The following is a 27401-nucleotide window of genomic DNA, read 5'->3' as shown; positions in this document are numbered from 1 at the left end:
CCGCGCCGGCGGCCGTACGCCCGGCGCCCCTTGCTAGCCTCGCACGCCGGGCCACCTCCTCCTCCGCATTTTCCGCCTCCTCCTCCCCCGCCTCTTCCGTTTCTGGAGGGAAAGGCTGCAGGCTCCTTCTGGGCTCCGCATCCCGGCTTAGGTAATACGTTTTCCTCTTTACGCGCCCCTCGCCCCGGCGCCACAACCTCCCTTCCTACTCGGATCTGGGTCTCCCCGCTGGGCGAACAGCACGCACTCATCGCCTCTCCGCACGGTAGGTGAGTAAATCTGGGTTGGGAGGGCGCCTTTCCTCTCCGTCCGGCCTGTGATGACCTCTGCCCACTGCAGCGAGCCCGCCACCCGGCCCGCTCGCTGCTGCTACCAGCCGGGCGGAGGAGCTCTCGAGTCCTCTGGCTCCCTCAGTTATGCAGAAACTGCCCGAAAGAAATAGACGGAAGGAAGAAAGACTGGCAAACAACTTTTTTTTTTTAATTCGATCATTAGCATTTTTAAGTCGTAGAAGCTGATCTGACTGTAGCCGAGCGCCGTGGTCCGGGTTCAACAGGTAGATGGCGTAGCTGTCAAGCGCCCCTTCGTTTTGCTTTGAGAGATGCTTCCAAGTGTCCACCGCTGTTGGCTGACGCTAGTGACATAAGATGAGTGTAAAATAAACATGAAGGGACTATATTTAGAAGTCTTTGCCTTCTTGCTTTTAATCCCCTGCATTTTGAAAGGCGGTTTTGTGAGATGTGCATAGTTACTTGGTGTGACCAGAGTAGAAGGGAAAATAGTTCACATGGGTTTGGCCGAATTAAGTATATTGTTAAGGCACAAAGAGCGTGAAAAAAAATGTTCTAGATTATTTATTACATTCATGAAGAATACATAGAAACGATTAGAGTATTTGGGGGATTTTTCCGTTTTAAAGCTACTTTTAAAGTGTTGAATAAGCAGAAGTTTGCCCGCTGTGTGAATGCGTTCACTTTCACAGAACAGTGGGTTAAGGCTGTGTGGATAGACCTCTTGAGTGCATCCCACATGTTGACTAAAACCTTTTTTTTTTACTTTTTTCCTGTGACTCCTAGCTTTAAAAATCAAAGAAGTTGATAAGGATCAGCCGTACTCAGCCTCATAATAGTCTAATGATGAAAATAATCTACCGAACCACTATTGACTGATGACTTAGCTAAGTGACCTAATTTTTTACTTTTTAAAATCGGGAATATTAGAGGGAGAAAGGTAAGAGAACAGTTCGTTTTTTCGAGGCAGATATTTGTATTCTTAGAATCTACTTTTAAGCTCTTGTGGATTTTTAAACTACTCTTGAAGTTAGTTCTTAGTCATAGTCATGAAGAAGATTACGTAAAATGCATAAAGTTACAATTTATTTTTTCATAGAATAAGCTACCATTTCGTTTCAAGCTTTTGGACTAAATTACCACTTGGTTGGAAATTGCAGCTTGGACTCACACTATTTAATGTGAAATGTCTTATTATAGATTTAAATACAGCCATACTAGTGGTAGTTCTGAAAAAAAAAATCATGTCTAATTTGAAATATAAGGCCTGTTAGGGCGTCTTTGGGGTCGCACAGAGTTGGACACGACTGAAGCGACTTAGCAGCAGCAGCAGCAAACAAAAGCTTTACAGTATTCATTATACATTTATTTCTGTCTCTGATACCAATTAGAATATGTCTTAATCCATTTCATTTTGTAGACAAATTGCCTGAGATAATGGTGATAATAAAACCATGTGTCTTCATTTATTAAGTGTGAGGATGCTATATTTATGAAATTTTTCTAGATATGTGCCCTCAATAAATGTCCTTGTTAAAATATTTTGAATCTTAAGCATTAATTGCTTAAGCATTAATTAATTGCTTAAATTAATGAAGCAAATAAAACTCTCTAGATTGATGTTTTTGTTTGATTTGGAGTTTAGAGATGAAGGAAGAGCTGAGGGTACTTTGTTTCTCATCTCTCATGATTGGTGAGTAGCAGTCCCCAAACTTGTCTAATTTTTAAAATTACCCAGGGACTAAAGGGCACGTGAAAGGAGGGGAGGACAGCATTGGTTTTAAAAGACTTCCAGTTTGCTACCTGGGATTTCCTGAATCAGAATTTCTAAGGGAAAGAAGATACTTAAAATAGGTCAAAATGATAAAAATTTCAAAGGGCAAACCAGAACAAACACAAAAGGCAAGATTGGAAATCACAGATAGGCAATAACTGTTGCTGATATAATCTCTTACCATTCCTGAAGATAACATGTTCATAAATGGAAACTGTGGTTTTGCTAATGTGATAATGTCACACATTGAAGAAATCTGAAACTTTTATATCATTCTTAGTCAAGCCTTCCAGGGTGATTGAATTTAGCAAAGATTTTTACATATTCAGTCTCTTTTTTGTGGTAGGCAATCTTAATTTAAGTTCTTTAATGTTATAAGAGTATTTTATTAATGGATATTTAGTGCAGGTTCTGCTTTGTTGACAATGCCAAAGCCTTTGACTGTGTGGACCACAATACACTGTGGAAAATTCTGAAAGAGATGGGAATACCAGACCACCTGACCTGCCTCTTGAGAAACCTATATGCAGGTCAGGAAGCAACAGTTAGAACTGGACATGGAAAAAAAAAAAAAAAAGAACTGGACATGGAACAACAGCCTGGTTCCAAATAGGAAAAGGAGCATGTCAAGGCTGTATATTGTCACCCTGCTTATTTAACTTCTATGCAGAGTACATCATGAGAAACGCTGGGCTGGAAGAAGCACAAGCTGGAATCAAGATTGCCAGGAGAAATATCAATAACCTCAGATATGCAGATGACACCACCCTTATGGCAGAAAGTGAAGAGGAACTAAAAAGCCTCTTGATGAAAGTGAAAGTGGAGAGTGAAAAAGCTGGCTTAAAGCTCAACATTCAGAAAACTAAGATGATGGCATCCGGTCCCACCACTTCATGGGAAATAGATGGGGAAACAGTGGAAACAGTGTCAGACTTTATTTTTCTGGGCTCCAAAATCACTGTAGATGGTGACTGCAGCCATGAAATTAAAAGACGCTTACTCCTTGGAAGGAAAGTTATGACCAACCTAGATAGCATATTCAAAAGCAGAGACATTACTTTGCCAACAAAGGTTCGTCTAGTCAAGGCTATGGTTTTTCCAGTGGTCGTGTATGGATGTGAGAGTTGGACTGTAAAGAAGGCTGAGCGCCGAAGAATTGATGCTTTTGAACTGTGGTGTTGGAGAAGACTCTTGAGAGTCCCTTGGACTGCAAGGAGATCCAACCAGTCCATCCTAAAGGAGATCAGTCCTGGGTATTCATTGGAAGGACTTATGCTGAAGCTGAAACTCCAGTACTTTGGCCACCTCATGTGAAGAGTTGACTCATTGGAAAAGACCCTGATGCTGGGAGGGATTGGGTGCAGGAGGAGAAGGGGACGACAGAGGATGAGATGGCTAGATGGCATCACCACCTCGATGGACATGGGTTTGAGTGAACTCTGGGAGTTGGTGATGGACAGGGAGGCCTGGTGTGCTGCAGTTCATGGGGTCGCAAAGAGTCGGACACGACTGAGCGACTGAACTAACTAACTGTGAAAGTAATCTACAGCAAAACATTGTATCTGATCATTTCTCTTTCATATAACAGCCTTATTTGTTACTTCAGGGAGGACCAGCATGCAAATTTTAGTATCTTATTTATAACTTTTATTAAAATGACCCAATACCATCTAAAAGAAGAAAAAAAACAAAACAAAACTTGGGCATAAAATTGGTTAATTATATATGAAAACGAATTGACAAAGTAAAATATTAATTATCTATAAAAGAATTCATTCAGATGAATTACCACATGGAAAGTATTTGTTTCTTTCTGTCTCTATTCCTTTGGCACTCTGTCTTTTTTTTTTTGTTTTTCTTTTTGAAAGGTGGAAAAGAGTTCCTTGCTTTCTTGTTTTCATTTTAATCAGCTCAGTATTTAACATCTTTTAACTTAATTATCCAAGTTTAAATTAATGTAAGTATTTGCTAACTTTATCAATAGATACTTAAATTTGTCCTTTTCTTTACAAAGTGATGATGGTAGGTTTCCCTTGATACTAATGAGAGCTGTAATAAATAGCAAAGGATTAAATTCAAATGACTAAAGGAAACGTTATTTAATATGGCTAAGGTAATCCTAATGTACTTAAACTTTAAAAAAAAAAATCAGCGAAGGCGATGGCACCCCACTCCAGTACTCTTGCCTGGAAAATCCCATGGATGGAGGAGCCTGGTAGGCTGCAGTCCATGGGGTCACATAGAGTCGGACATGACTGAAGCGACTTAGCAGCAGTTTCAAAAATAGGATCTCATCTCCCAAGTTCTAGAAAACCCCTCTAGCTAACTCCTTGGAGTTTGCCACAATGACATATAACCCCATATAATCTCAGTTTGATCTGGGAATCATGAAAGATCTGTTTTTAAAATATGGCTGACTGTAAGCTTCCATGAATAGCAAAAAATGAGGGAAATAAAAATGGGAAAATGAGATCAAGAAGATAAATATTAACCAGCTTAGACAATTACCTATGGTTTCAGAATTAACAAGAATGCAAGCGCATTTAGTATATTAATGTATTAGTGGCTTTAATGAACCTTTTATATCTTTTTAGTATTTTGACCTTTTCAAGTAAAAGGTACTATTTCTTTGCGTTCCTTAAATATCTGTTAAAAATAAACATTCACCTCTACAAAATGGAAGTAGAATGATAAGATATAGGCTGCCAGAAATCCAGTCTGCCAAAATGACATATAATGTAATCTGTGGTCTTTGCTTTCTTGCTATAATATTCAGAGAATATATTTTAGGTCATGTAATTTATCACTGCAGAAATAAATAATAATAACCGTCTTCTAAAATGTTGTGTTAAGAACTCCTTTGAATCATGTTTCCTCACAATTATAATCCTAAAATTTACATAATGAATAAACCCTTACAGATTAATCTTAGTGCAATAAAATCCTTTTAAACTTGTTTATCTCAAATGGAATGATATCAGTCAGTTAAATTACAGAATTCCCACTGTGTATCATGAGGAGATAAAAAATTGTGTGTCCTGTTCTCAAGGAACTTAAAACCTCTTAGAGAGGGACCAATTAGAATTGGGGTCAGGGGCTTAGGCCTTCTTCACAAGGTTCACTAACCCAAACCGCTGTAACCCAGAAACACAATTTAAGTGTAAAAACCAGTGTGGGTACTTTTCTGGCAGTCCAGTGGTTAAGACTCCTTGCTCCCAATGCAGGGGGTATGAGTTCAATTTCTGGTTGGGGAATTAAGGTTCTGTATGCCACACAACACGGCCAAAACAATAAAACCAGTGTGATTGCAGTGTAAAATCAAATACAAGGTAAAGAGCTTAGTGCTCTTTTTCAACTTAATTTTCATGACTTCTCCCCAACCTTGTTTTTTTTTTCATTCAACCAACAATATTTATTATGCCATTCCTTATTAGGTTGATGATAAACATCAAAAGCTTTTGAAATGTACGTATTTTTGAACTTGTAATTTTGTGTTTTACTCTTTAAAAATCATAGTTAAATACATATAACATAAAATTACCATTTTAACCAATTTCAAGTATGCATTGCTCTTGCATTAAGTACATTTCCACTGTTATACAACCATCATCACTATCCATTTCCAGAACTTTCCTATCATCCCAAATTGAAACTCAGGATCCATTAAACAATAACTCCCCATTGCCAGCTTCTCCCAGCCCTGGTAACCACCATTCTACTTTCTGTCTCTATGAATTTAACTATTCTGGGTCCCTCATATAAGTGGAATCATACAATACTTGTTTTTTTTAAGCCTGGCTTCTTATAATTAGGATAGTGTTTCCAAGGTTCATGCATATTGAGGCATATGCCAGAAAATGTCATTCCTTTTTAAGGCTGAATAATATTCCCCAACCTGTTTTATCTGGAAAATGGATAATTAAAAAGTCAAAAAATTTGGAACTGGAACAGACCATAGAAATCATCTCCTCCAATCTCTCTGTCCTTTCTTTCTTTTCCTTTTTTATGTTTGCAAAAATGAGGAAAACAAGTCCCTGAGAGCTTACCCATGTGGCTAAGGTTTTACACCTGGTTGGTTAAAGTCCAAGCAGAGCCTAAGAACCAGCTCTCCTGTGGCCTAAACATGGCTCCTATAGACCATAAAAAGCAAGTGTCAAGTGAGTTGGTGCCAAAAGTAAGTGTTGCAAAGTTCAGAAGAAAAGATAAAATGACTAAAAATGTTACATTCAAAAGGAAACATTAAAAATGGATTTGAGGATTAATAAGATTAATGATATTCATGGAGAAAGCAACCTTAGATATGCAGATGATACCACTCTAATGGCAGAAAGTGAAGAACTAAGGAGCCTCTTGATGAAGGTGAAAGAGCAGAGTGAAAAAGCTGACTTTAAAGCCCAACATTCAAAAAACTAAGATCATGGCATATAGTCCCATCACTTCATGGCAAGTAAAAGGGGGGAAAAGTGGGAATAGTGACAGATTTTATTTTCCTGTGTTCCTAAATCACTGTGGATGTTGACTACAGCTATGAAATTAAAAGACCTTACTCCTTGAAAGGAAAGCTATGACAAACCTAGAGAGCAAAGACATCGCTTTGCCGACAAAGGTCCATACAGTCAAAGCTCCAGTCTTTCCAGTAGTCGTGTATGGATGTGAGAGTTGTACCATAAACAAGGCTGGGTGCCAAAGAGTTGATGCTTTCGAACTGTGGTGCTAGAGAAGAATCTCGGGAGTATTCTGAATATTCATTGGAAGGACTGATGCTGAAGCTGAAGCTCCAATACTTTGGCCACCTGATGCGAAGAGCCAACTCACTGGAAAAGACCCTGATACTGGGAAGGATTGAAAGCAAAAGGAGAAGGGACTGATAGCAGATGAGACAGTTAGATAGCATCACTAACTCAATGGAAATGAATTTGAGCAAACTCGGGGAGATAATTGAGGACAGAGGACCCTGGTGTGCTAGTGCATGAGGTTGCAAAGAGTCAGACACGACTTAGCTACTGGAAAACAACAAGATTAATGATAGGATTAACAGCTACCAAACTAATATTCTGCTGGAAAAGATTCTTTCTACAAGCCATACTTCTTGTGTCTTTTCTTTTTGTCTTGAATTAGGCATTACATTTTAAAATATTTTATTTTTTCCCACAATTAAGATAGCTACACTGAATCTACTTTCTTTTTTTTTTAATATTCTGTATGATTTCAGGTTTCATTTCTGACACCTCGGTGGTATGCTAAAAACATCTTTTAGCATACAGAAGTTTAAGTGCGTAGTTGGAAGATAGCGGATAGAAAAGAGCTTATAGTTAATGAAAATGTTTCTAACTCTGGAGGAGAGGATAGAAAGGAGTCACTATCAAATTTAAAAGTATTTCTAAATGGAATATTTTTTCATACTTTTCAAATGCATTCTGAGAAAACATTGAAGTCTATATTTCAATGGCAATATTATGCTAATGTGAAATACTTATTATGTAGATCAACTTTTTTTCCAGCACTTAATTTTTGTTACAAAAAAGGTCAATATAGTTGACCCTTAGCCAACCAAGGCAGTTGCAGTAGCTAATAGTGTTTCTCTGTTCTGCTCCTGAATACCCAGTGAGAGACATTACTGATGGTTGAACCTGGTGTTTCCTTAAATTGTTGAATAAAAATAGCTGAATAACATTCCCTGTCCTCAACCCAGATCTCCTGGATCAATATCTCCAGGGGAAGTCTAAAACTCTATATTTTTAATGAATGTTTCAATTAATTCTTGATCTTACTCATTTGGAAAACACTACTTTAGCACAAGCTCTCACTTAAAAGCTACCCAAATAACATTTGAGGATAGAGGCTATCTTTGTGATCTATTGCTTTGAGGCCCATCAGTGAGCAGAAATGTGGGCTAATGTGGTCCAAGAGCAGCCTCAGTAGGGCTAGGGTGAGGTAGACTGATCAGCCTAGAGACAGGCCTGTATGTCAACACTGTTTGAAGGATGGGAAGAAGGGAGAGAGAAATGTGAAGGTTAAATAGATGAATTTACATATCCCCTAGTTAATGTCTTCTCTAACGAAGCCAAATTAAATTTAACATTTTGGGCCATTTAATCAATGAAGTTAATTAAGATAGGTCACTGCCAGATGACAGAGCATGATATCAGAATCTTCTTTGGTGCTCAGAAATGTAGTTCAGTTGCTAATCATCCAGATACAGCTTTGGCTTGTTTCTGTAAATGAATGTAGGATGTATGTAGTGGTGGTGTTGGTTTAGTCGCTAAGTTGTGTCAGACTCTTGCAACCCCAGGGACCTTCTCTGTCTGTGGAATTCTCCAGGCAAGAATACTGGAGTGGGTTGCCATTTCCTTCTGCAGTGGATCTTCCTGACCCAGGGATCAAACCCTGGTCTCCTGTGTTGCAGAGGGATTCTTTACTGACTAAGCTACCAGGGAAGCCCTGATTATATGTAGGCTTTGATATAAATAACTATGGGCCCATGTGCCTAATGGCACCTGTGAAATGACACTTGGGTATAAAACCAAGTGTAATAAACAATATGACAAAGGTGAATTTTGTGTTTACAAAGCTAAGAGGAAATTCTTCAGCCAACATTTATTGAACACCTCTGAGGTATGCGCTCAGAGTCATAAGAAACCACACACATTTAAATCTCCTGCCAGACAGAGCACAGAGAAGCAAACCAGTGTACAGTGTGTTGGAGGGCTGGAAAAGAGATTTAGCATGCCTGCATTCTCCCATGGCCCTGGTACAAAAGATGGAGGGTCAGGCATGGCTCCTGGAGGAGCGAACTGTCACACGGACTCTCCTCTCTACACACACACCCTTTTAAAAACTTTTATTCAATTAGAAATACATGCAGAAAAGTATGCAAGGCCCGAGTGTGTAGCTTGATGCATGTAAACAAAGTCAGTCTGCCCACATAACCATCACTCAAATCCAGAACATTCCCAGTGCCTAAAGGCCCCATCATTTACCCCCATCAGTAAGTAATCCCTCCTCCTTCTCTAAGGGTAACCCCCATTGCAACTTCTAACACCATAAGTTAGTTTTGCCTTCTCTTGAACATCAACTAAATTAAATTGCTCAGTGTATTTTTTTTGGTGTCTGACTTCTTTCACTCAGCAGTATGCCTTTGTGAGATGAATCCATGTTATTGCCCAAAGCAGTAATTCAATAATTCTCACTGCTGTATAGTATTTTCTTCTGTAAGTCTGCCTCAGTTTATTTCATTTTATTGTTCATGGTCACTTGGGTTATTTCTAGTGTTCAGTTCAGTTCAGTTGCTCAGTCATGTCTGACTCTTTGCAGCCCCATGGACTGCAGCGCGCCAGGCTTCCCAGTCCATCACCAACTCCCAGAGTTTACTCAAACTCGTGTCCGTTGAATCAGTGATGCCATCCAACCATCTCATCCTCTGTCATCCCCTTCTCCTCCCACCTTCAATCTTTCCCAGTGTCAGGGTCTTTTCCAATTAGTCAGTTCTTTGCATCAGGTGGCCAAAGTATTGGAGTTTCAGCTTCAGCATCTGTCCTTCCAAGGAATATTCAGGACTGATTTTCTTTAGGTTGGACTGGTTGGATCGCCTCACAGTCCAAGGGACTCTCAAGAGTCTTCTCCAACACCACAGTTCAAAAGCATCACTTCAGGGCTCAGCTTTCTTTATAGTCCAACTCTCACATCCATACATGACTACTGGAAAAACCATAGCCTTGATTAGACAGACCTTTGTTGGCAAAGTAATATCTCTGCTTTTTAATATGCTGTCTAGGTGGGTCATAACTTTTCTTCTGAGGAGCAAGCATCTTTTAATTTCATGGCTGCAGTCACCATCTGTGGTGATTTTGAAATTATGCTGCTCATAAATATTGTATATGTCTTTTAATATACATGTGCAGAAATTTCTGTTGAGGACAAGGCTACAAGAGAAATTGCTGGGTCATAGGTCATGCTTATAGTCAACAAATTCTAGTTTTCCAACATGGTTGTACCAATTTCATTCACAGTGGAAGAGGCTCATTGCTTCACATCCTTAGCAAACCTTGACATTTTCAATCTTTACTTTTAGCTCTTTGGTCAGACATGCAGTGGTACCCTGTAGTGCTTTTTAAGTTGCATTTTCCTGATTATTAATTAATTATTAACATTATCTTTTATTATATTAATAAGTATTATCTTTTCATATATTTATTGGCCAGCTGAATAGCCCCTTTGATGAAGCATCTGTTCAAGTTTCTTGTCCTTGAATAGATTCTGAGAAGGCAAGTAGACATCAGGCATACAGGCAGGAGGGAACAGCATGTGTAAATGAATGATCTGCCCAGAGCGTGGGAATAAACAGACCAAGAGTGGGAGAGCAGCCCCTGAAGTGCCGGGCTTAGTCAGAGCCTGTGAAGTGCTGGCCATAGTATCGCAGATATCAAAGTAGAGCGACACAAACGAGGCACAGGCTGTGCCGTGCTGTCCCACTCAGTGGGTTTCGAGAAATGTGTGATGACCAAGTCTCTGAAAGCTGAACAAAGCTTATACACTGGGAGGACAACTCAACTTCCAATGAGCTGAAAGGTAGTTTATAAATCCCTGTTAGTGCTTGTGGTGTGGTCTTCCTTCTGGCCTAGGTGACCAGGTGGGCAGATGAGCGTCTCCTAGGGGTGTCAGGGGAGGCTGCTGTTAGCAAATTGCACATTCACCATCATCGGTTGATCTAGTTGAGCCCCTCTGTGTGGGCTCAATTCTGTATACCATCCTTTCTGCTTGGGCAGCTTCCATTCTTTAAACTACTCCCTGAAGCAGCCCTAAGCTGGAAGGGGATGAGGAACAAGGTCTCTGTTCCCCCTACAAGAGCAATGTGAGCTAAAGAGAGTTTTGGCCAGCCTCAGCATGTGCCTGCCCAGGGTGAGTCCTGGACAGCTGCACCCCGTGAGAGGTCACCAAAAACACTTCTAGTGAAACACCCGGGTATCTCATGGAAGTTGAGCTGTTTTCCCCAACAGCAATAGCAGTCAGTCAAGGCCACCACACAGTCACTGCAAATTGCCAGTCCTCCAGGGATGAGTGAAAGCGTGAATTGAAGTCATGAATGGTGGGCATGGGGTGGAGTTGTCTAATGGGCAAGAATGTGGGCTCTGTAAAAGGAGTGGATTATCTGCAGGAAGGAATGACTGTCAACAGAAATGCTCTGACCTATTTGCCTACTAATTAGCGAGCATTTCTGTTTTGTTGATGCCCTCGTCTGTTTTGTCCCACTTCCATCCTCACGAACAACACAGGGCACGGCCAGCTTCCGGTACAACCAGGCCCCTCCCACAAGAACAGACACCGTTGGCCTTAGAATCTCTATAGATTTCCTGACGAAATGACCCCTTGACAGAATAATGACCCTCCGGAGCCATCTGTAGATAGTCTACCTTGAAGCCAGAGTAGTCTTCAACATCCAGGAGCCAGAGTTTCTACCCAGACGCCCAGAAACCGAAGCAATCAGATCCGGCCTTCATAAAGGAACTTTTTTCTGGGTCATTCGAATAATTGCAAGTAGATTCCAGCCTTTTGGATTTAATAGAGTAGTAAATTTTCAGAAAAGATTTCAGTGACCCGTAACAAAGCTGCCAACCTCTTATTTTTCAAGTAGGGACTGTGGTTGTGAGTTCTGTGAAACTATTTAATAGTCGTTGCTGTCATTTGTTACGGGCTTCCCAGGTGGCGTTAGTGGTAAAGAGCCCGCCTGCCAACGCAGGAGACTTAGAGACACGTCTTTGATCCCTAGGCTGGGAAGATCCCCTCTACTATATGTAAGGCTCTGTGCTTGATCTTTAAGCATGTATGGTTTCTTATGACTCTGGGAGCATGTTCCACAAGATAAGTATTGTCTTCATATGGCAGATGAAGAAAGAGGGTAGGTAAATTACCTAATGCCACACAGCTAATTCGCAGAAGGCAGTGGCACCCCACTCCAGTACTGTTGCCTGGAGAATCCCATGGGCCGAGGAGCCTGATGGGCTGCTGTCTATGGGGTCACACAGAGTCGGACACGACTGAAGCGACGTAGCAGCAGTAGCAGCAGTGAAGAATATTGGAGAAGGCGATAGCACCCCACTCCAGTACTCTTGCCTGGAAAATCCCATGGACGGAGGAGCCTGGTGGGCTGCGGTCCATGGGGTCACTAAGAGTCAAACACGACTGAGTGACTTCACTTTCACTTTTCACTTTCATGCATTGGAGAAGGCAATGGAACCCACTCCAGTGTTCTTTCCTGGAGAATCCCAGGGACGGCGGAGCCTGGTGGGCTGCCGTCTATGGGGTCGCACAGAGTCAGACACGACTGAAGCGACTTAGCAGCAGCAGTAGTACCTTATAGTAATAGTTTAGTGATTATTGATCCCATGATTGCTCATTTCTTCCCTTAGTTAACAACTAACAATTTATGAAGATTTTATTGGCTAGAGCACTGGCTTAGCCAATGAAGTTTGCTACCAGTTTTCTTGGGCTTGAATCTTGTCCTAGCCACTTCCCACCTGTGTGGTTTTGGGCAAATTACTTAACCCTCTTGTGCCTCAGTTTCTTTATCAGTTAAAATAGAGATAATAGTATTTTCTTTGTAGGGTTGTATGAGAATTAGAGTTAACAATATGTAGAGTGCTTAGAAGGATACCTGCCATAAACTAAGCACCTACTGCATACTGGCTGTTATTATTTTAGCCTGGGTCTGTTTCTGTGCATGGATAACTGAGAGCGCGTGGTCCCACCGAGATGCCTGAGCCCCGCTGAGATTACCAGCACAGTATTGAAGGACGAACAGCCTTAAGAACAGTGGCCATTACATCTCAGTGCTGAGCGTCATCTAGGAAGCTGACAAACATACAAATTCCTGGGCCCTGTCTCCAGAGGTTCTGACTCTCTAGCTTGGGATGGAACCCAGAAATCTGTCTTGTAGTAGACACCTTAGGTACTTCTAACATGTGGTTCTCAGAACACCCATTAACCACTAATCCCAAGGAATTTCTTCCATATTCAAGGCTATTAAATTATGGTAAATGCAATAACTTACTTATCTGCTGCTGCTGCTGTTAAGTCACTTCAGTCGTGTCCGACTCTATGCGACCCCATAGACGGAAGCCCACCAGGCTCCCCCGTCCCTGGGATTCTCCAGGAAGGAACACTGGAGTGGGTTCCATTGCCTTCTCCAATGCATGAAAGTGAAAAGTGAAAGTGAAGTCGCTCAGTCATGTCCGAGTCTTCGCGACCCCATGGACCGCAGCCCACCAGGCTCCTCCGTCCATGAGATTTTCCAGGCAAGAGTACTGGAGTGGGGTGCCATTGCCTTCTCCAACTTACTTATCATGAGTCTGTAATAATTTTCACTTATAAAGTATTTGAAATGTTTAAATCTAACTTAGGTGAGTCATGAGTATATAAACTTCCTTTTAAAAATCATGTAAATAATAATGTCCACAAGTGTTAGTATGAGCTGTTAAGAAGCTCAAAGAAATTCTGTATTGGATATACAACTCAGTTTCTTCTAAGACAGTTTCTCGCACGTTGAGTCCTTCAAAGTGAGGGCAAATTGTCCAGTACGCCCCTGAGTGCTGCGGCCTGCAGAGTGAACCAAGTTGAGAACAGAGAGAGAGATTCGGAAGCAGTTAATGGAGAGAAACACAGAGGACGGGGCCTCGTTCATTCGGACAAAACAGTCCAGTCAGCCAGAAAGCAGCCGGCTAGCTGTGCAGATTAATTAGGAAGTCTTGCATGTAGATGATGATGGCTGGGAGAGATTTTTTTTAAGGGTGCTTGGACCCTGGAGCTAAAGAAGTTCAGGGGGTGGCTTACAGAAAGCCTCGTCCTGAGCTGAAACTGGGTGTTCAGCCTGGAGCTTGACAAGATACCGTAGTGTTAAAAGGGTGGTTAAGTTTGAGTGCTGGGATAACCTTGGAACTGAAAAACCTGATTTACTGTATTATGATGAATTCTGAAAATCTGTGCCCCTGTTAATTATGGGGCTGAAGTTTAGAGCTGAATTTTTTCCCCCGTTGGTCAAGTTGCTCTGCTCAGGTGACGTGAGAATACTCGTTATTGAGGAAATAAAGATCAGGTTCTCAGGTTCCAAGGGGAGACATACCAGATCTCTCAGCGGCTGTATAGAAACTTATCAGGACTAGGTTGGTGAGTTTTCTGTGTGAAGAGAAGGGTGGTGGTGATGCCTGGAGCTTGTAACCTGTGTAACTCACCTGAATGAGTTCTCAGGACATCATGGGGGAGACTTTTGGTTATTCAACGGTGTGGTGGTACGGTGTTTCTTTTAAAAAAGGTAATCAGTTTTAACAAAGTGGAGTAAAATAGACAATACTGGTATTTTTTAATAATATCCATGAGATGGAAGCTTTTATTTCTTTTGGCTGCACTGTGTGGCTTGTGGACTTTTTGTCCCTGACCAGGGATTAAACCTGGGCCCTCAGCAGTGAGAGCCTGGAGTCCTAATCACTGGACCGCCAGGGAATTCCCTGCTGGTATTATTAATCTAGGGGTAAAGAATCTGCCTGCCAATGCAGGAGACACAAGAGATGTGGGTTCAGTCCTGGGTGAGGAAGATCTCATAGTGGAGGAAATGGCAACCCACTCCAGTATTCTTGCCTGGGAAGTTCCATGGACAGAGGAGCGTGGTGGGCTACAGTCCGTGGGCTCACAAAGAGTCAGACGTGACTGAGCACGCACATGCACACACGCGCGCACACACACACACACTGACTGTTAATCTAGAAAGTTTTCTAATTGGACTCCTTAAAATCTTCATGCTGTTTTTAAGATAAAAAGTTACTTAGATACTCTTAGTTCATTAATTCTTTTCCCTTATAATAACTATATAATGCATACTAAGAAATAAAAATTATTGAATTTATATACTTGGAACTTATGTATTCTACTGATATATATATATATATCCATGCATGTATATATTATATAAAACATAATTAATAGCATATAGATGCCATAAGTTATTTCTAAGTCAAGATGCCTCAGCTATATTAATATAATTATTTTTCTTAATGTTGAAGTTTGTTGACCAAAGTGATTTTTTTTAATGTATTTATTCCTTGGGGGGAAAGCTAAGGTAGGCAGGTGTTTTTAATTTCTAACTCCATCGTCTCTGTTATCTGGATTTGTGTTGTTGCCATAGTACCACTTTGTTTGGACAGATATCTTCAGGACTTGCGGTCCTTTGTGCTTAATTGTCCTAAAGCATTTTAACATATCATTTATTATTATAAAAACAGTATTATTTACTGTAGAATATTTGATAATTACAGAAAAGCATAAGAAAAATCCTCCACAATTCTAGTACCCAGTGATAACCACCATTAAACATTTAACTACCATTAGAACATCATCTAGTCTTTCAAACTCTCTCTCCATATGTATAAACAGAGTGTGTGTGTGTATTAAACACAAATTAGGAACATACTGTGATACTATATATACTTAACATTATAGCATTTTAACATATTCCTATTAAATTTCTTCAAAACTATTGTTTAATAACTATATAATAGTTTATCTATCTTCCACCAGTATTTAAGATCTTTTTAACTTTTTGCTACAGTCAATAATACTAATCCTTCTTGTGCAGAAATATTTAAAATGTTAAATATAACTTTCTTAAAAAAATATACCTTTCTTAATTCAAAATAAGGCCAACTGGAATTTGTGGCTGAAGGTAATAGCATCTCTAGGGATTTTGATCCATTTTTCTCAAATTTTCCTCTACAAACCCACATTTTTACATGCCCATTAGCAGAATATCAGCATCTGTTTCCACACCTGGAAGAATGAATGTTAACTTTAGAAACAGTTTTGCCCATCTAATAGTGAAGTAGGATGTCTCATTGTTTTATTCACTTGCCATTTATTACTGTTGAGGTTGGACATATTTTCTTATGATGGTTGGCCCATTATCTTAAGAAAAATAGCATGTGATTTTTAAAGCAGACTTACAACACAGCTATGGCAGTTCACAGTTAACTCCACTGCATTGACATCTTAACTGTTGTACTAATTGTCAGCCTCCCACAGTCCATTAAGGGATTTTTTTTTTTTTAAGAAGTAAAGTATTTGTTAGGATAATAAAGAGCATGAGCTTGTGTGTACGACGGAGTCTGAGCCCTGCCGTTTAGTCTTATGTAACCTAAAAGAGTTGCTTAACTTCTCCAAGCTGCAGTTTCCTTGACTATAGATAAGGCTGATAATCCTCACAGTAATTCTCATAATAATGATACAAGAATTATTAAAGCGTTCAATAAAATGCAGCTACTGTTGAAACAGAGAAATGTTTCTCTGCTGTTCACCCAGTAGGTATGTCAAGGCATTGTAGCATGCCTCTTAGAAGCCAGGACTTTTCAAATCCCAACAAGTTGCATGTTTTACTTCATTTTATTATTTAAATTTGCTGTAAGCAGCACAGCTAGTGGGACATTTTTAATAGAAAAAAACGTTGGGGGGAGCAGGTTGGTACATCACCTGGGCTGCTAGGTCAAGTTTGGTCTCAAGAGTCTTGCAGGACACTGAGATGTCTGCCGGTGTGGTGCTAGGTACTTTAGGAAGTTGCTCCCAGACTGATAGGATAAACCCACTTTCACTTCTTCCTTCTCCCAAAGGGTGAAAGAAAGAGCACTACTTTAATAGTGTTGCCAAGCTCATGCGCTCATTCGAAGGTCATTTCATGAACTTGGCTTTTCCTTCTAACATTGTGCTCATGTATCCACCTGCCTATTGGTCTAGAGTTTGGTAAATATAGTGTAGACTCTCATTTAGAGACTTTCTTTCACCAAGAAGTCAGTTTTTTGCCTAATGGATTTGAGACTGTAAGTATGTTGATCTTGAAAGATAAGTTTCAAGTTTTAGATGAAGCTTCCACCTGAGGTTGTGACTGTGATCTCTGCTAGCCACTCAGCCACGCTCACAGGTTGACTCACACTGTCTGAACTGCTTTCCGTTTCACATTCTTGTACCTTCCCAGCTGACAGCTCAGCGGGTGGGTGCCTGTTCCACCAGCTGCTGCAACCAGCCAGGTTCAGAAATGTCAGATATCCTCCAAGAGCTGCTCCGAGTCTCTGAGAAAGCTGCCAACATTGCCCGGGCGTGCAGGCAGCAGGAAGCCCTCTTCCAGCTGCTGATAGAAGAAAAGAAAGAGGGAGAAAAGAACAAGAAGTTTGCAGTTGATTTCAAGACCCTGGCTGATGTACTGGTACAGGAAGTTATCAAAGAGAATATGGAGAACAAGGTAAGGAATGTCACAGCCAAGGTAATTGCAAATTATTTGCCCCTGTGGTTCCCCCCCCTCCCCCGTAAAATAGCTCGCTTCCTCCTCCCCACAACCCGCCCCCCAGCACCATGGATTCTAATAAACAACTAGGTTTTCCCCCCTTATTTTGACTGCAGTATTACTAAAATGTGTGTTACAGGAAAAACTTAAATGTTGAAAAATAATCCTCCTAATTCTATTACTAGAGAAAACCACAACTGTTTTGCTAAATATTAGAATGTTTTCCTTCTGTGTGTGCATGGCAGGTTTAACTTAACTCTAAAGAAATGAGAATATACTATTTTATAACTTTTTTTTTTAACTTGATAATATTAAGTCCCACCTTTTGACATAGTCATTTACCTAATGGTTGCCTCAGTGATAGCCTCATAGGGTTCTGTAGACTTAAAGTCTGTCTTTAGTTTAGTAGGAAAACGTTGTTTGTAACTAACAATGATTGTAATTCTAGGTATTTTAAGCTGACTAGGGTAAATAAACTATATTCATAAGCAGTTATAGCAAACAATAACATTAGCAGGCACTTGTAAATGCTTACTGTGAGCCAAGTACTTATCTAAGGGCTTTAAATATATTAGTTTAACTCATAACAATTTTATGAGGTAAGAACTATCTCAATGTAATGGAAGAGAAAAGGGAGACACAGAGGTTAAATAACTTGCCTAGGGTTGCACAGCAAATGAATGGAAGAGCTGGTTTTTGAACATGGGCTGACCAACTCCAGAGTCTATGCTGTTTGTGATACTATATTACCTATTATGTAATAATCTAATTACTTTTCTTTTAGATTTGGGAGGATAGAATTTTATGTCAGAAAGCCCTACAAAATATTGGAATTGTTTCTATGAAATTCTCAAAATGTTAGGAATTGTTTAGAATCATTTAAGTGAGTCCTTGACCACAGGTAGGAAGAGAGAATAAATGACCCCTTGAAATTTCTACAAACTGTTCTTTCTCATGCCCTATACAATCTGGATCCAGTGGAAGGAAATTTATTTTTGTTACTGCTCAAGAGAGCTGGGTAGAAGGGGTGGTTGAGCAACTGGATTAGAAGCGTAAGTTTTGTGGGCTAATATTTGCCTCAGAGCATTATAACAAGTTCAGGCAGTTGTTCATTCACGAAGTGTCTGCCAGGATTTATGAACACATAAATGACACTCACTTTTGGTTTGTATAAAGTGTCACGACTCTTACTTACGTACTACAGCCTCAGAAAGGGTCTCTAGGCAAACTGGGGGGCTGGAGCTTCAGCCTTTGATGACTTCATCGATAGGTTCAGTGCCAGTATGTGGTGACTTGCATTGTTCTTCAAAAGAGTTAAAAATAACAAGTAGTTGTGGGCAGTGTTACATCCATTGGCCATCTGTGAATAACTGAGCTCAAACATTTGAAGCATTTCCTTGCTTTCATTGCCTGAGAATTGTACTCTTACCATAATTCAGCACATATTTTGAGAGAAATTATCTTTACTACAGAGAAAATCAGAAGCAAAATGTGTCCAAAAGCTTCCTGGTCATACAAAGATGAGAGAAGCTTCCTATTTAGCTTGTTTCTTTTTGTTTGTTTTTTCATTCCATCAAAATATTGATGCATAAGTTGTTGGCAAATAAAATATTTCCCCTTTTTTGCTACATGGCCTTCCTAGCCTGATGGTTAAGGATACCTTAACATGTGCAGAAAACAAAATTAAATGTTATCCTCTGTTCCTTTCTATCCGGGTTCAAGTAATCATCTTAGGTACTTGGTCAGTAACATTAACTTGTACAAGTTACTAGGGTACTTTGTAGGAGCAGCAGTTAAAACATCTCCTTTGTAAGCATTCTAGCTCATGGCCCTTAACTAGAAGGATGAAGTTCTAGAAGTACTTCTGCAGACTCAACAGAACATAAAGAAACCAGACTTCTACCATGATTTGGACTTTCTAAAGGGGCAAAGGAGCAGGAAAATATTAGAAAACTACTGATATTAGAAAAGTGATGAACCAATCTGACTTCACTTATTACACTTGGATTGATTTCTGGAATTGTAAACTCTCAAATTTCTGACCTATTGTGCTATTTAGTTTGAAATATAAAGTGGAAATCTGTTCAGAATTGAGCATGAATGTGGGATTTTTTTTGTTGCTGTTTTGTATTCTTGTCATATTCTGAATCATTCAGTTTCCAGGCTTGGGGAAAAAAATTTTGGGAGAAGAATCCAATGAATTTACTAATGATTTGGGTAAGTACAAGAATCTTAATATAGTTTTATAACTTAATTATCATATTGTATTTTTATTTTCAACTTACATCATGAAATTAATGTTTGGAGGCCTTTCATGTAGATAATACATTTGAATGTTAAACTTCATTCAGCACTTTAGGATAACCTGCCACGTAAGACAGAGATGTGGCCTCTTAGAATTATTTAGCAAGTTCACATGTATTCTAGCTGTAACCCTGTAGCATTGAACAATGATTTAACCTTTGGGAAAGTTGCATGGCCCTTTGAGAATCTGATGGAAGTTACAGATGCCCCCCAAAGGATGCAGATCTACACAGATGTGCAGACAATCTCACGTCCAAGTAGACCCATTTGTGGACCTCCTGGAGAGCCCATGGGCTTCCCCGGTGGGTCAGCAGTAAAGAATGCACCTGCAATTCAGGAGACCCAGGTTCGATCCCTGGATCAGGAAGATCCCCTGCAGAAGGGAATGGCAACCCACTCCAGTATTCTTGTCTGGAGAATCCCATGAACAGAGAAGCCCGATGGGCCACAGTCCATGGGGTCACACAGAGTCGGGTAGGACTGAGTGACTGACACTTTGGGAAGTCCACAGACCTAGGCTGAGAATGTAGAGACGGCCCTGTCCCTGAATGACCTCTGCTTCTCTGGTCTCAGAACCTCTGTAAAGGGAGAGGGACAACCTAAAAGGTTCCTTTTAGCACCAAGTTTTAACTCTAATCGGTTTCCTGTGAGCCAAATTCTCCTTTGATGGACCCCCATGTTCCCTTGTGGTAGAGAGAAAAATACAACATCTCTGACCCTTTTTTAGAGAAGCAAGCGGTTTTTAGTTTGCCTGGGTTTTGTTTGTTTAATGGTAGAAGATTAAAATAGTGAACTTTAAACAGATCATGTGACAAATAGTTAAACATCTAGAGGCATATTTACAAAGGAAACTAATTTCTGGATTAACTCTGGAAAAAATTTGTCATTTCATGGGCTGCGTATTAAGATAGTTCTGTGACAGTAAGAAGAAAGAGAAATGTCAGTTAAACTTAAGGTTAAAAAAAATCACCTGTGACTTACCCCCGTAAGAAATCCTACACTGAAAAACCTATATTTGGCTACATCATAAACAGTTATTGTAATACTTATCTAGAATGATAGGGGCAAAAATGCATTCCACATACATTTTCCTGAGAACTGAAGGAGAGGATGGTTTTAGTATATTGGAGGGCAGAGACCTATGGTAGAGGAGGGGCTGGTGGATGAGGTCAGATGAGATCATGGAAGTTCAAAGGAAGGAGTTTCCTTAAGTATGATGAGAATTCAGCGGCAAACTTTAAGCCCTGGAGTAAGGTGATACGATTTGCTCCTTTGAGTGAACCCATGCCTTTTACTGAGCCTAGAGTAGCTGCTCAACAAGTGGTGGTGATTAACATTATTCCCCAACTTTAACAATCTCATTTAATTTGAACTAAACTTAATTGACTGATTCTTGCTGTTTCAGAATCGTCATTGTCATAGATTCGCAGTGTGCTTCCCAAACTCAAACAGTCACAGGAGTCACCGGGGGATCTTGTCAGACCTCAGGGTCTGGGATGGGGCCTGAAGTCCTGAATGTCTAACAGGCGCTCCGGTGATGGTGCCGCTGCTGGTTCTTGGGATGGCTAGGATAGCTAGGAGTGTTTGTCGAGGTACCTCAGGAGCCCCAAAGTGCCATGTTTCTTAACTTTTAAAAATTTATATTCTGCATTGCTGTCGCTTTTTGTTGGTAAAAGTCCTAGGAGAGCCTCTCTTCTCATTTGTGCTTTGGGGGTTGGAAACCACATGAAGCAGGGGTCTAAGATTTATCTTTAAAGTGATGGCAAACACATGGACTTGGTAATGTGGGGTTCCAGTTGCAGAAGCAGCTTTGCTCACATCCTGATTCCCAGTGGTTTCACAGAGGAGAGCTATTCTACGTATGTGATTTAGAGTCCTACAGCTTTACCACATTTAAAGATGAATGTACGTCATCTTATATTTACGGAGCATAGACAGTTTTTAGTTAAAAGCATCACAGAGGGACGTAGAAGCCCTTCTGTGTACTTATTAAAAACTCTTTTCTTTTCAATCAATATATTCAAACGTGGACAGGGTGACCTCCAGGATATTAAAAGCCACAAGGTAAAAGACACAGAAGATTGTTTATCAAAGACTCAGGGTTCAGGATTCTTAACATGAGCTGCCTTAAACTGGATACAAAAACTGTGCATGTGCCCATGTGGGAACTTTTTTTGGAGAGAAGGCCCTTTGGTGCCTAGAACTCATTTCTCACTGTGAGGTGGTTGAGTGACTACTGAATCAGCTTTGACTTTATGAAGCCCACTGGTAGATTCTGGCGGTTAGCCAGATTAGGAGACACTAGACTGGATATCGTGTGTGTGTGTGTGTGTGTGTGTGTGTTGGTCGTTCAGTTGTGTCTAATTCTTTGTGACCCCATGGACTGTAGCCCACCAGGGTCCTCTGTCCATGGGATTCTCCAGTTTAGAATAGTGGAGTTGGGCTATATTTAAAATGGATAACCGACAGAAACCTATTGTATAGCACAGGGAACTCTGCTCAATATTCTGTGCCAGCCTGGATGGGAAGAGAGTTTCAGGGAGGATGGATACATGTGTATGTATGGCTGAGTCCCCTCACTGTTCACCTGGAACTATCACAGCATTGTTAATTGGCTGTACCCCAATACAAAATGTTTTGGTGTTAAGGAAAAAGAAAAGAACAGTGGCGTGGGCTGGATGTGTTATCCTCACCTAATCTGAGGTGCTTCTCCCAACCCCCCTGTTCTTTCTCCTCTGAAACTTGAGATGTAATGGTCTTCAGTTTGTCTTTACTCTAGGGGAAAAGATTATCATGAGACTGGGTCCAACAGAGGAAGAAACAGTAGCTCTTCTCAGCAAAGTCCTTAATGGTAACAAACTGGCATCTGAGGCCTTAGCCAAGGTTGTGCACCAGGACGTTTTCTTCAGTGACCCAGAGCTGGATTCAGTAGAGATCAACATTCCACAGGACATCTTGGGAATCTGGGTGGATCCTATAGGTAAGCAGAGGAGAGTGTTTGCTTTTGTCTATTTGCTCTTCTTAGTAATCCTTTTTTTGTGAGGGGGCAGTGTTGGAAAAATGAAAATTGAGGGTATGGTTTAACTCTCCTAGAAGTTTTAAATTTTTGAAGTTTTAAAATGATAAACGACTCTCACTGCTGTAACCTGGGTTCAATCCCTGGTTGGGGAACTGAGACCCCACAAGCTACACGTTGGGGCCTAAATAAATAAATGAAGAGTTGAGGTGTGTATTATATACATATACACATATATTTATAACACACGTGTGTATACACACACACACACACACACATAGAGGCACATAAACAAAACTGAATTAACTCATTTTTGAAAGACCTCAGGGGCCAGACTGCTAAGTATGAGAGAAGAATGAAATGATGGCAGCCATAACTAATTAAACACACATGCATCTTGAGAACATTCCGCTCTGGCAGATTATTACCATCTGGAAGTACAGTGCAGATCTTCAGATTTAAAAATAATAAAAACGCAAATCCAGGTTTTTAAATGAGCTCTCACAACTGAACTCCTGGCTCCTAAGTCAGTTAAGTAAGTGAACAAGCAGAACCACCGTACAGGTCAGGGAAAACCCAGCTGAATGTGACTCCTAGCGGTCGGTTTGTGAGTCCTGTGTATACCTCACCATTATTTTTTTGGTCATGATTATGGTAGAACCATAATCTATAGTTCATTGTTTTAAAACTATAGGCCTATCTCAATGATGCCGTTAATATAATGCCCTCGGTCTAAGTCCCACTTTCCCCCCAGCTTCCTGGCATAGTGTACCCAACACAACTGGGACCAGTCATTAAGCTGAGTAGGCAGACTCCCCTCACCCTCTCCCCTACGTGATAGACATGCCTTTAATCACAGCAGTAGAGCATTCAGTCAATGCATTGTTATGCAGACTACGAATGTTTTCCAGAATCTTTTATCGCCTAAAGGTAAATCAGCCTCAGTTATGGTTTTTGAGGAACTGAAACCTTGTTTTGTTTTTGTCCTGAATTGATTCTGTTAGCTAGCACTCTGGATCTTGTGCCTGGCACATCCTTAACTGGGTATTAATTCACTAGATGCTGGCAGGTACATCTTTTAAGCAGAAACCTCACTCCTTAGCTTCTTTTTCCCAGGCTCTTTGCGACCCCATGGACGGTAGCCTACCAGGCTCCTTAGTCCATGGGATTTTCCAGGCAAGAATACTAGAATGGGTTGCCATTTCCTTCTCCAGGGCATCATCCCGACCCAGGGATTGAACCTGGGTCTCCTGCATTGTATGCAGACACTTTGCTGTCTGAGCTTCTTCCTCTTGTGACACCATTGTCTCTTTCCTCCTAATTTGAGGGACAAAACAAACAAGTAAAAAGGCAATTCCATCCCTGATGGAATTCAAATGAAATGGAATTCAGATTCCTGGAAGGAGACTTTCTCACCCACCTTGGTTGGACCTGTCCTCTGATTAGTAAGAGCTCAAAGGAACCCCCCAGTTATCCTGAGCCATTACCTTTTAAATGATTTTGACATGGTGATGAATATTTGAGTGCTTCTTACCATTTGCAAGGTGTTATGCCCTGGAGAAGGGAATGGCTCCCCACTCTAGTATTCTTGCCTGGAGAAATCCATGGACAGAGGAGCCTGGTGGCTCCAGTCCTATGGGGTCACAAAGAGTTGTTCATGACAGCAATTAACAACACAAAAAGGAAGGAAGACATGCTAGCTGCCATAGGAATTGTAGACATGTCCCTTTTGTCCAAGAATTTATGTATGGTTGGGAAAATGAAACACAAGCAGCTTAAAAGTGAAGTACAAAAGGTCAAATAATAATTCCATATAAGTGGCACCCAAAGGTAAAACATGATTGGTTATTATCTTAGTCCATTTGAGCTGCTATAACAAGATACCATGGACAGTTTCAGAGGCTGAGAAGTCCAGTGCCAGCATGATTAGGTGAGGGTCTTCTTCCTGATTCATAATTGCCGTCTTTTCACTGTGTACTCGGACAGTAAAGAATCTGCCTGCAATACAGGAGACCCGGGTTTGATCCCTGGATCAGGAAGATCCCCCGAGAAGGGAATGGCAACCCTCTCCAGTAATCTTGGCTGCAGAATCCCATGGACAGAGGAGCCTGGCAGGCTACATTCCATGGGGTTGCAAAAGAGTCAGACACAACCGAGCGACTAACACTCACACTGTACTCATAAAGTGGAAGAGACTAAGAATATCATTAATTCCATTCATGAGATTCCACCCCGAGGACTGAAGTACCTCCCAAAGGCCCCACTTACTAATACCATCAACTTTGGAGGGTTAGAATTTTGGGGGACACAAACATTTAGACCACAGCTGTTACCAAATTAGAAATGATCTAGGACAGGTTTTATAGGTGTCTTCATCATTATTTTCTAAATAATCATTACCTGAATCCTGACAGATGTGCTTCATTTTTCAGATTCAACTTACCAGTACATAAAAGGCTCTGCCGACGTCACGCCCACCCACGGAGTCTTCCCCACTGGACTCCAGTGCGTCACTATTCTAATTGGTGTCTATGACGTGCAGACAGGGGAGCCTCTCATGGGAGTCATCAACCAGCCTTTCGTATCACAAGACCTACGCACCCTCAGGTAGGAATTGAATATTTTCGGCATATTATGGTTTTCAGAATTTACAACCTCAGCTTTGTTTATTGTCAGGATTATCTCTCCGTGTGACATTCCCATGACTCGATACATTGGGCATTCCTACTAAAAATCTCCATGTTTGAGTTAATGGTCCTTTAATTTTCAATCCTGGGTTTCACGACAAAATGTGAAAATGATCTAACGAAAAGATAAGTAGGTATGGCCAGGATTAGAACCTCTCCCTATAAAAACAAACAAAACTGTCAGTATGACTTTCTTTTCTGCGTCCTCCTTCCTCACACTCCCGTGGACCGTTCGCAGAGCATAGAGGGTGGCCAAGCCTTTGGTTACCCTGATCCACGGCCTACAGATCACAGTATGACAGGGTTGACGCCAGAGCATGGCAGGGTTCAAGTAGAAGCAGCTTTTCTCCTGCGGTTTCAGCTTTTTACTGAAATAAATGACATTTTTTTCCACTCATGTAGAACTACATATTTTTTAATTAAATTTTGACTTGCTTCAAGCAACTAAGAATTGTTCGTTCTTTAATAGTCATAAATTACACCTCTGCAGTGTTGATATTTTTCATCTTCCCTGCCTTCTTCCAAACTGAAAGTGTTTGTTATCTTTAAAGGGTCGTCAAGAAGTTAAAAATAAGTGGGACTGGATGTTAACATAATCATGACCTAGAAATGGTTGACAAAGTAGCTGGCCCAAATCCTGGGTTTGATAGCAGATTCTACCACTGATTTACATTCTTAAACACTTACGTTCTCTAAGCCTCAGTCTCCTTCTCTGGAAAGAAACTATCCAGCGTATATAGTAAGTTAAACATTGAGAAATGTTAGATGGTATTTTTGTTGTTGCCCACCCCCCCCCCCCCACCAAAAAAAAAGACTCCATCTTTCTTGATGCTAAAGCCAAAGTGGAGCTAGTGAATTGGAGGATGAAAATGCTGAAAAGAATTCAGCATTGTGAAAGATTTGCGGATTGAAAATCTTATTTATCTGCTCATCTTTATCCCCATAAGACTTTAAATGCCAAAAGAGGCAGTGAAACTTCGCTGCGTTCCCAGAGGCTGGAAATCCCACAAATACTTTAGCACTGTCCTGGATGAATGTGATAATGCAAAAAAAAAAAAAAAAACCTGAATGCATTCCTAACTGGCAACAACACAGGCAGCAACGTGCACAGGGAGTAACTTTTAGAAATGAATTAGCCATTTGATTACTATCTCTAGGCTTAAGGGCCTTGAGACTCACTATGTTCTGTATTTTCCACATCAAGTTGGGAAGCCATAGGAGCAGTGAAAAACCAATGTGATAACTTGCCTCCACAAACTGAACATTCTCTTCCGTAGGTGGAAAGGACGGTGCTACTGGGGCCTTTCTTACTTGGGGACCAATATCCATTCCCTTCTGCCTCCCGTCTCTACAAGAAACAACAGTGAGACGCAGAGCCAAGGGACCCAAAACCCCAGCTCCGAAGGCTCCTGCCCGTTCTCAGTGGTCATTAGTACCAGTGAAAAGGAGACCATCAAGGGCGCATTGTCACGTGTGTGTGGAGAGCGCATCTTCCGGGCAGCTGGGGCTGGTTACAAGAGCCTCTGTGTGGTCCTCGGCCTCGTTGACATTTACATCTTCTCAGAAGATACCACGTTCAAGTGGGACTCCTGTGCTGCCCACGCCATCCTCAGGGCCATGGGTGGGGGGATGGTGGACTTAAAAGAATGCCTGGAAAGAAATCCTGACACGGGCCTTGACTTGCCGCAGTTGGTGTATCACGTGGGAAACGAAGGCACTGCTGGAGTGGATCGGTGGGCCAACAAGGGAGGACTCATCGCATACAGATCAGAGAAGCAGCTGGAGACGTTCTTGAGCCGCCTCCTCCAGCACCTTGCCCCTGCGGCTACACATACGTAGATGAGCTCCGTCCTCCTGGGCTCCGCAGCCCAACCGTGGACCTAATTTCCACATCTCTTGTCTTTGAAGACAGCTTTGTCCTATTGACAGTCAACATTCACCTTCCTCTTTGGGGGAGCATTTTTCCATTATGTGTTCATAATGCTAATAAATGAATGATATTCATGCAGCAGTTAAA

The 27401-nt window shown here is 41.0% G+C and overlaps 1 protein-coding gene across 5 annotated transcripts; it reads left to right on the top strand.

Moving 5' to 3' along the window:
- Positions 1–27401, top strand: INPP1 (inositol polyphosphate-1-phosphatase). 5 transcript variants are annotated; one of them, XM_055571936.1, is made up of 6 exons: positions 1–265; positions 17072–17335; positions 19534–19594; positions 22461–22661; positions 25130–25304; positions 26662–27401. In XM_055571936.1, exons 2-6 carry the CDS (start codon positions 17132–17134, stop codon positions 27221–27223), a joined length of 1203 nt encoding a protein of 400 aa, XP_055427911.1. In that variant the 5' UTR covers positions 1–265; positions 17072–17131; the 3' UTR covers positions 27224–27401. The 5 variants fall into 5 exon arrangements, with proteins under 5 accessions (XP_055427911.1, XP_055427908.1, XP_055427909.1 ...); XM_055571933.1 differs by having other exon boundaries at positions 1–269; XM_055571934.1 differs by lacking the exon at positions 1–265 and adding an exon at positions 14152–14219.

Source organism: Bubalus kerabau, chromosome 3 (genome assembly GCF_029407905.1).
Source record: "Bubalus kerabau isolate K-KA32 ecotype Philippines breed swamp buffalo chromosome 3, PCC_UOA_SB_1v2, whole genome shotgun sequence".
Classification (NCBI taxonomy): Eukaryota; Metazoa; Chordata; class Mammalia; order Artiodactyla; family Bovidae; genus Bubalus; species Bubalus kerabau.
Note: the sequence above shows the minus strand (reverse complement) of the source record. Positions and strands in the feature narration are given on the sequence as shown.

Bases quoted from the DNA above. Each gene is read 5' to 3' on its own strand.
- INPP1 (XM_055571936.1), top strand. From the start codon at position 17,132: ATGTCAGATATCCTCCAAGAGCTGCTCCGAGTCTCTGAGAAAGCTGCC. The intron at 19,595-22,460 runs GTAAGTACAAGA...TCTTTACTCTAG, and splicing joins TGAATTTACTAATGATTTGG to GGGAAAAGATTATCATGAGA. The intron at 25,305-26,661 runs GTAGGAATTGAA...TCTCTTCCGTAG, and splicing joins CAAGACCTACGCACCCTCAG to GTGGAAAGGACGGTGCTACT.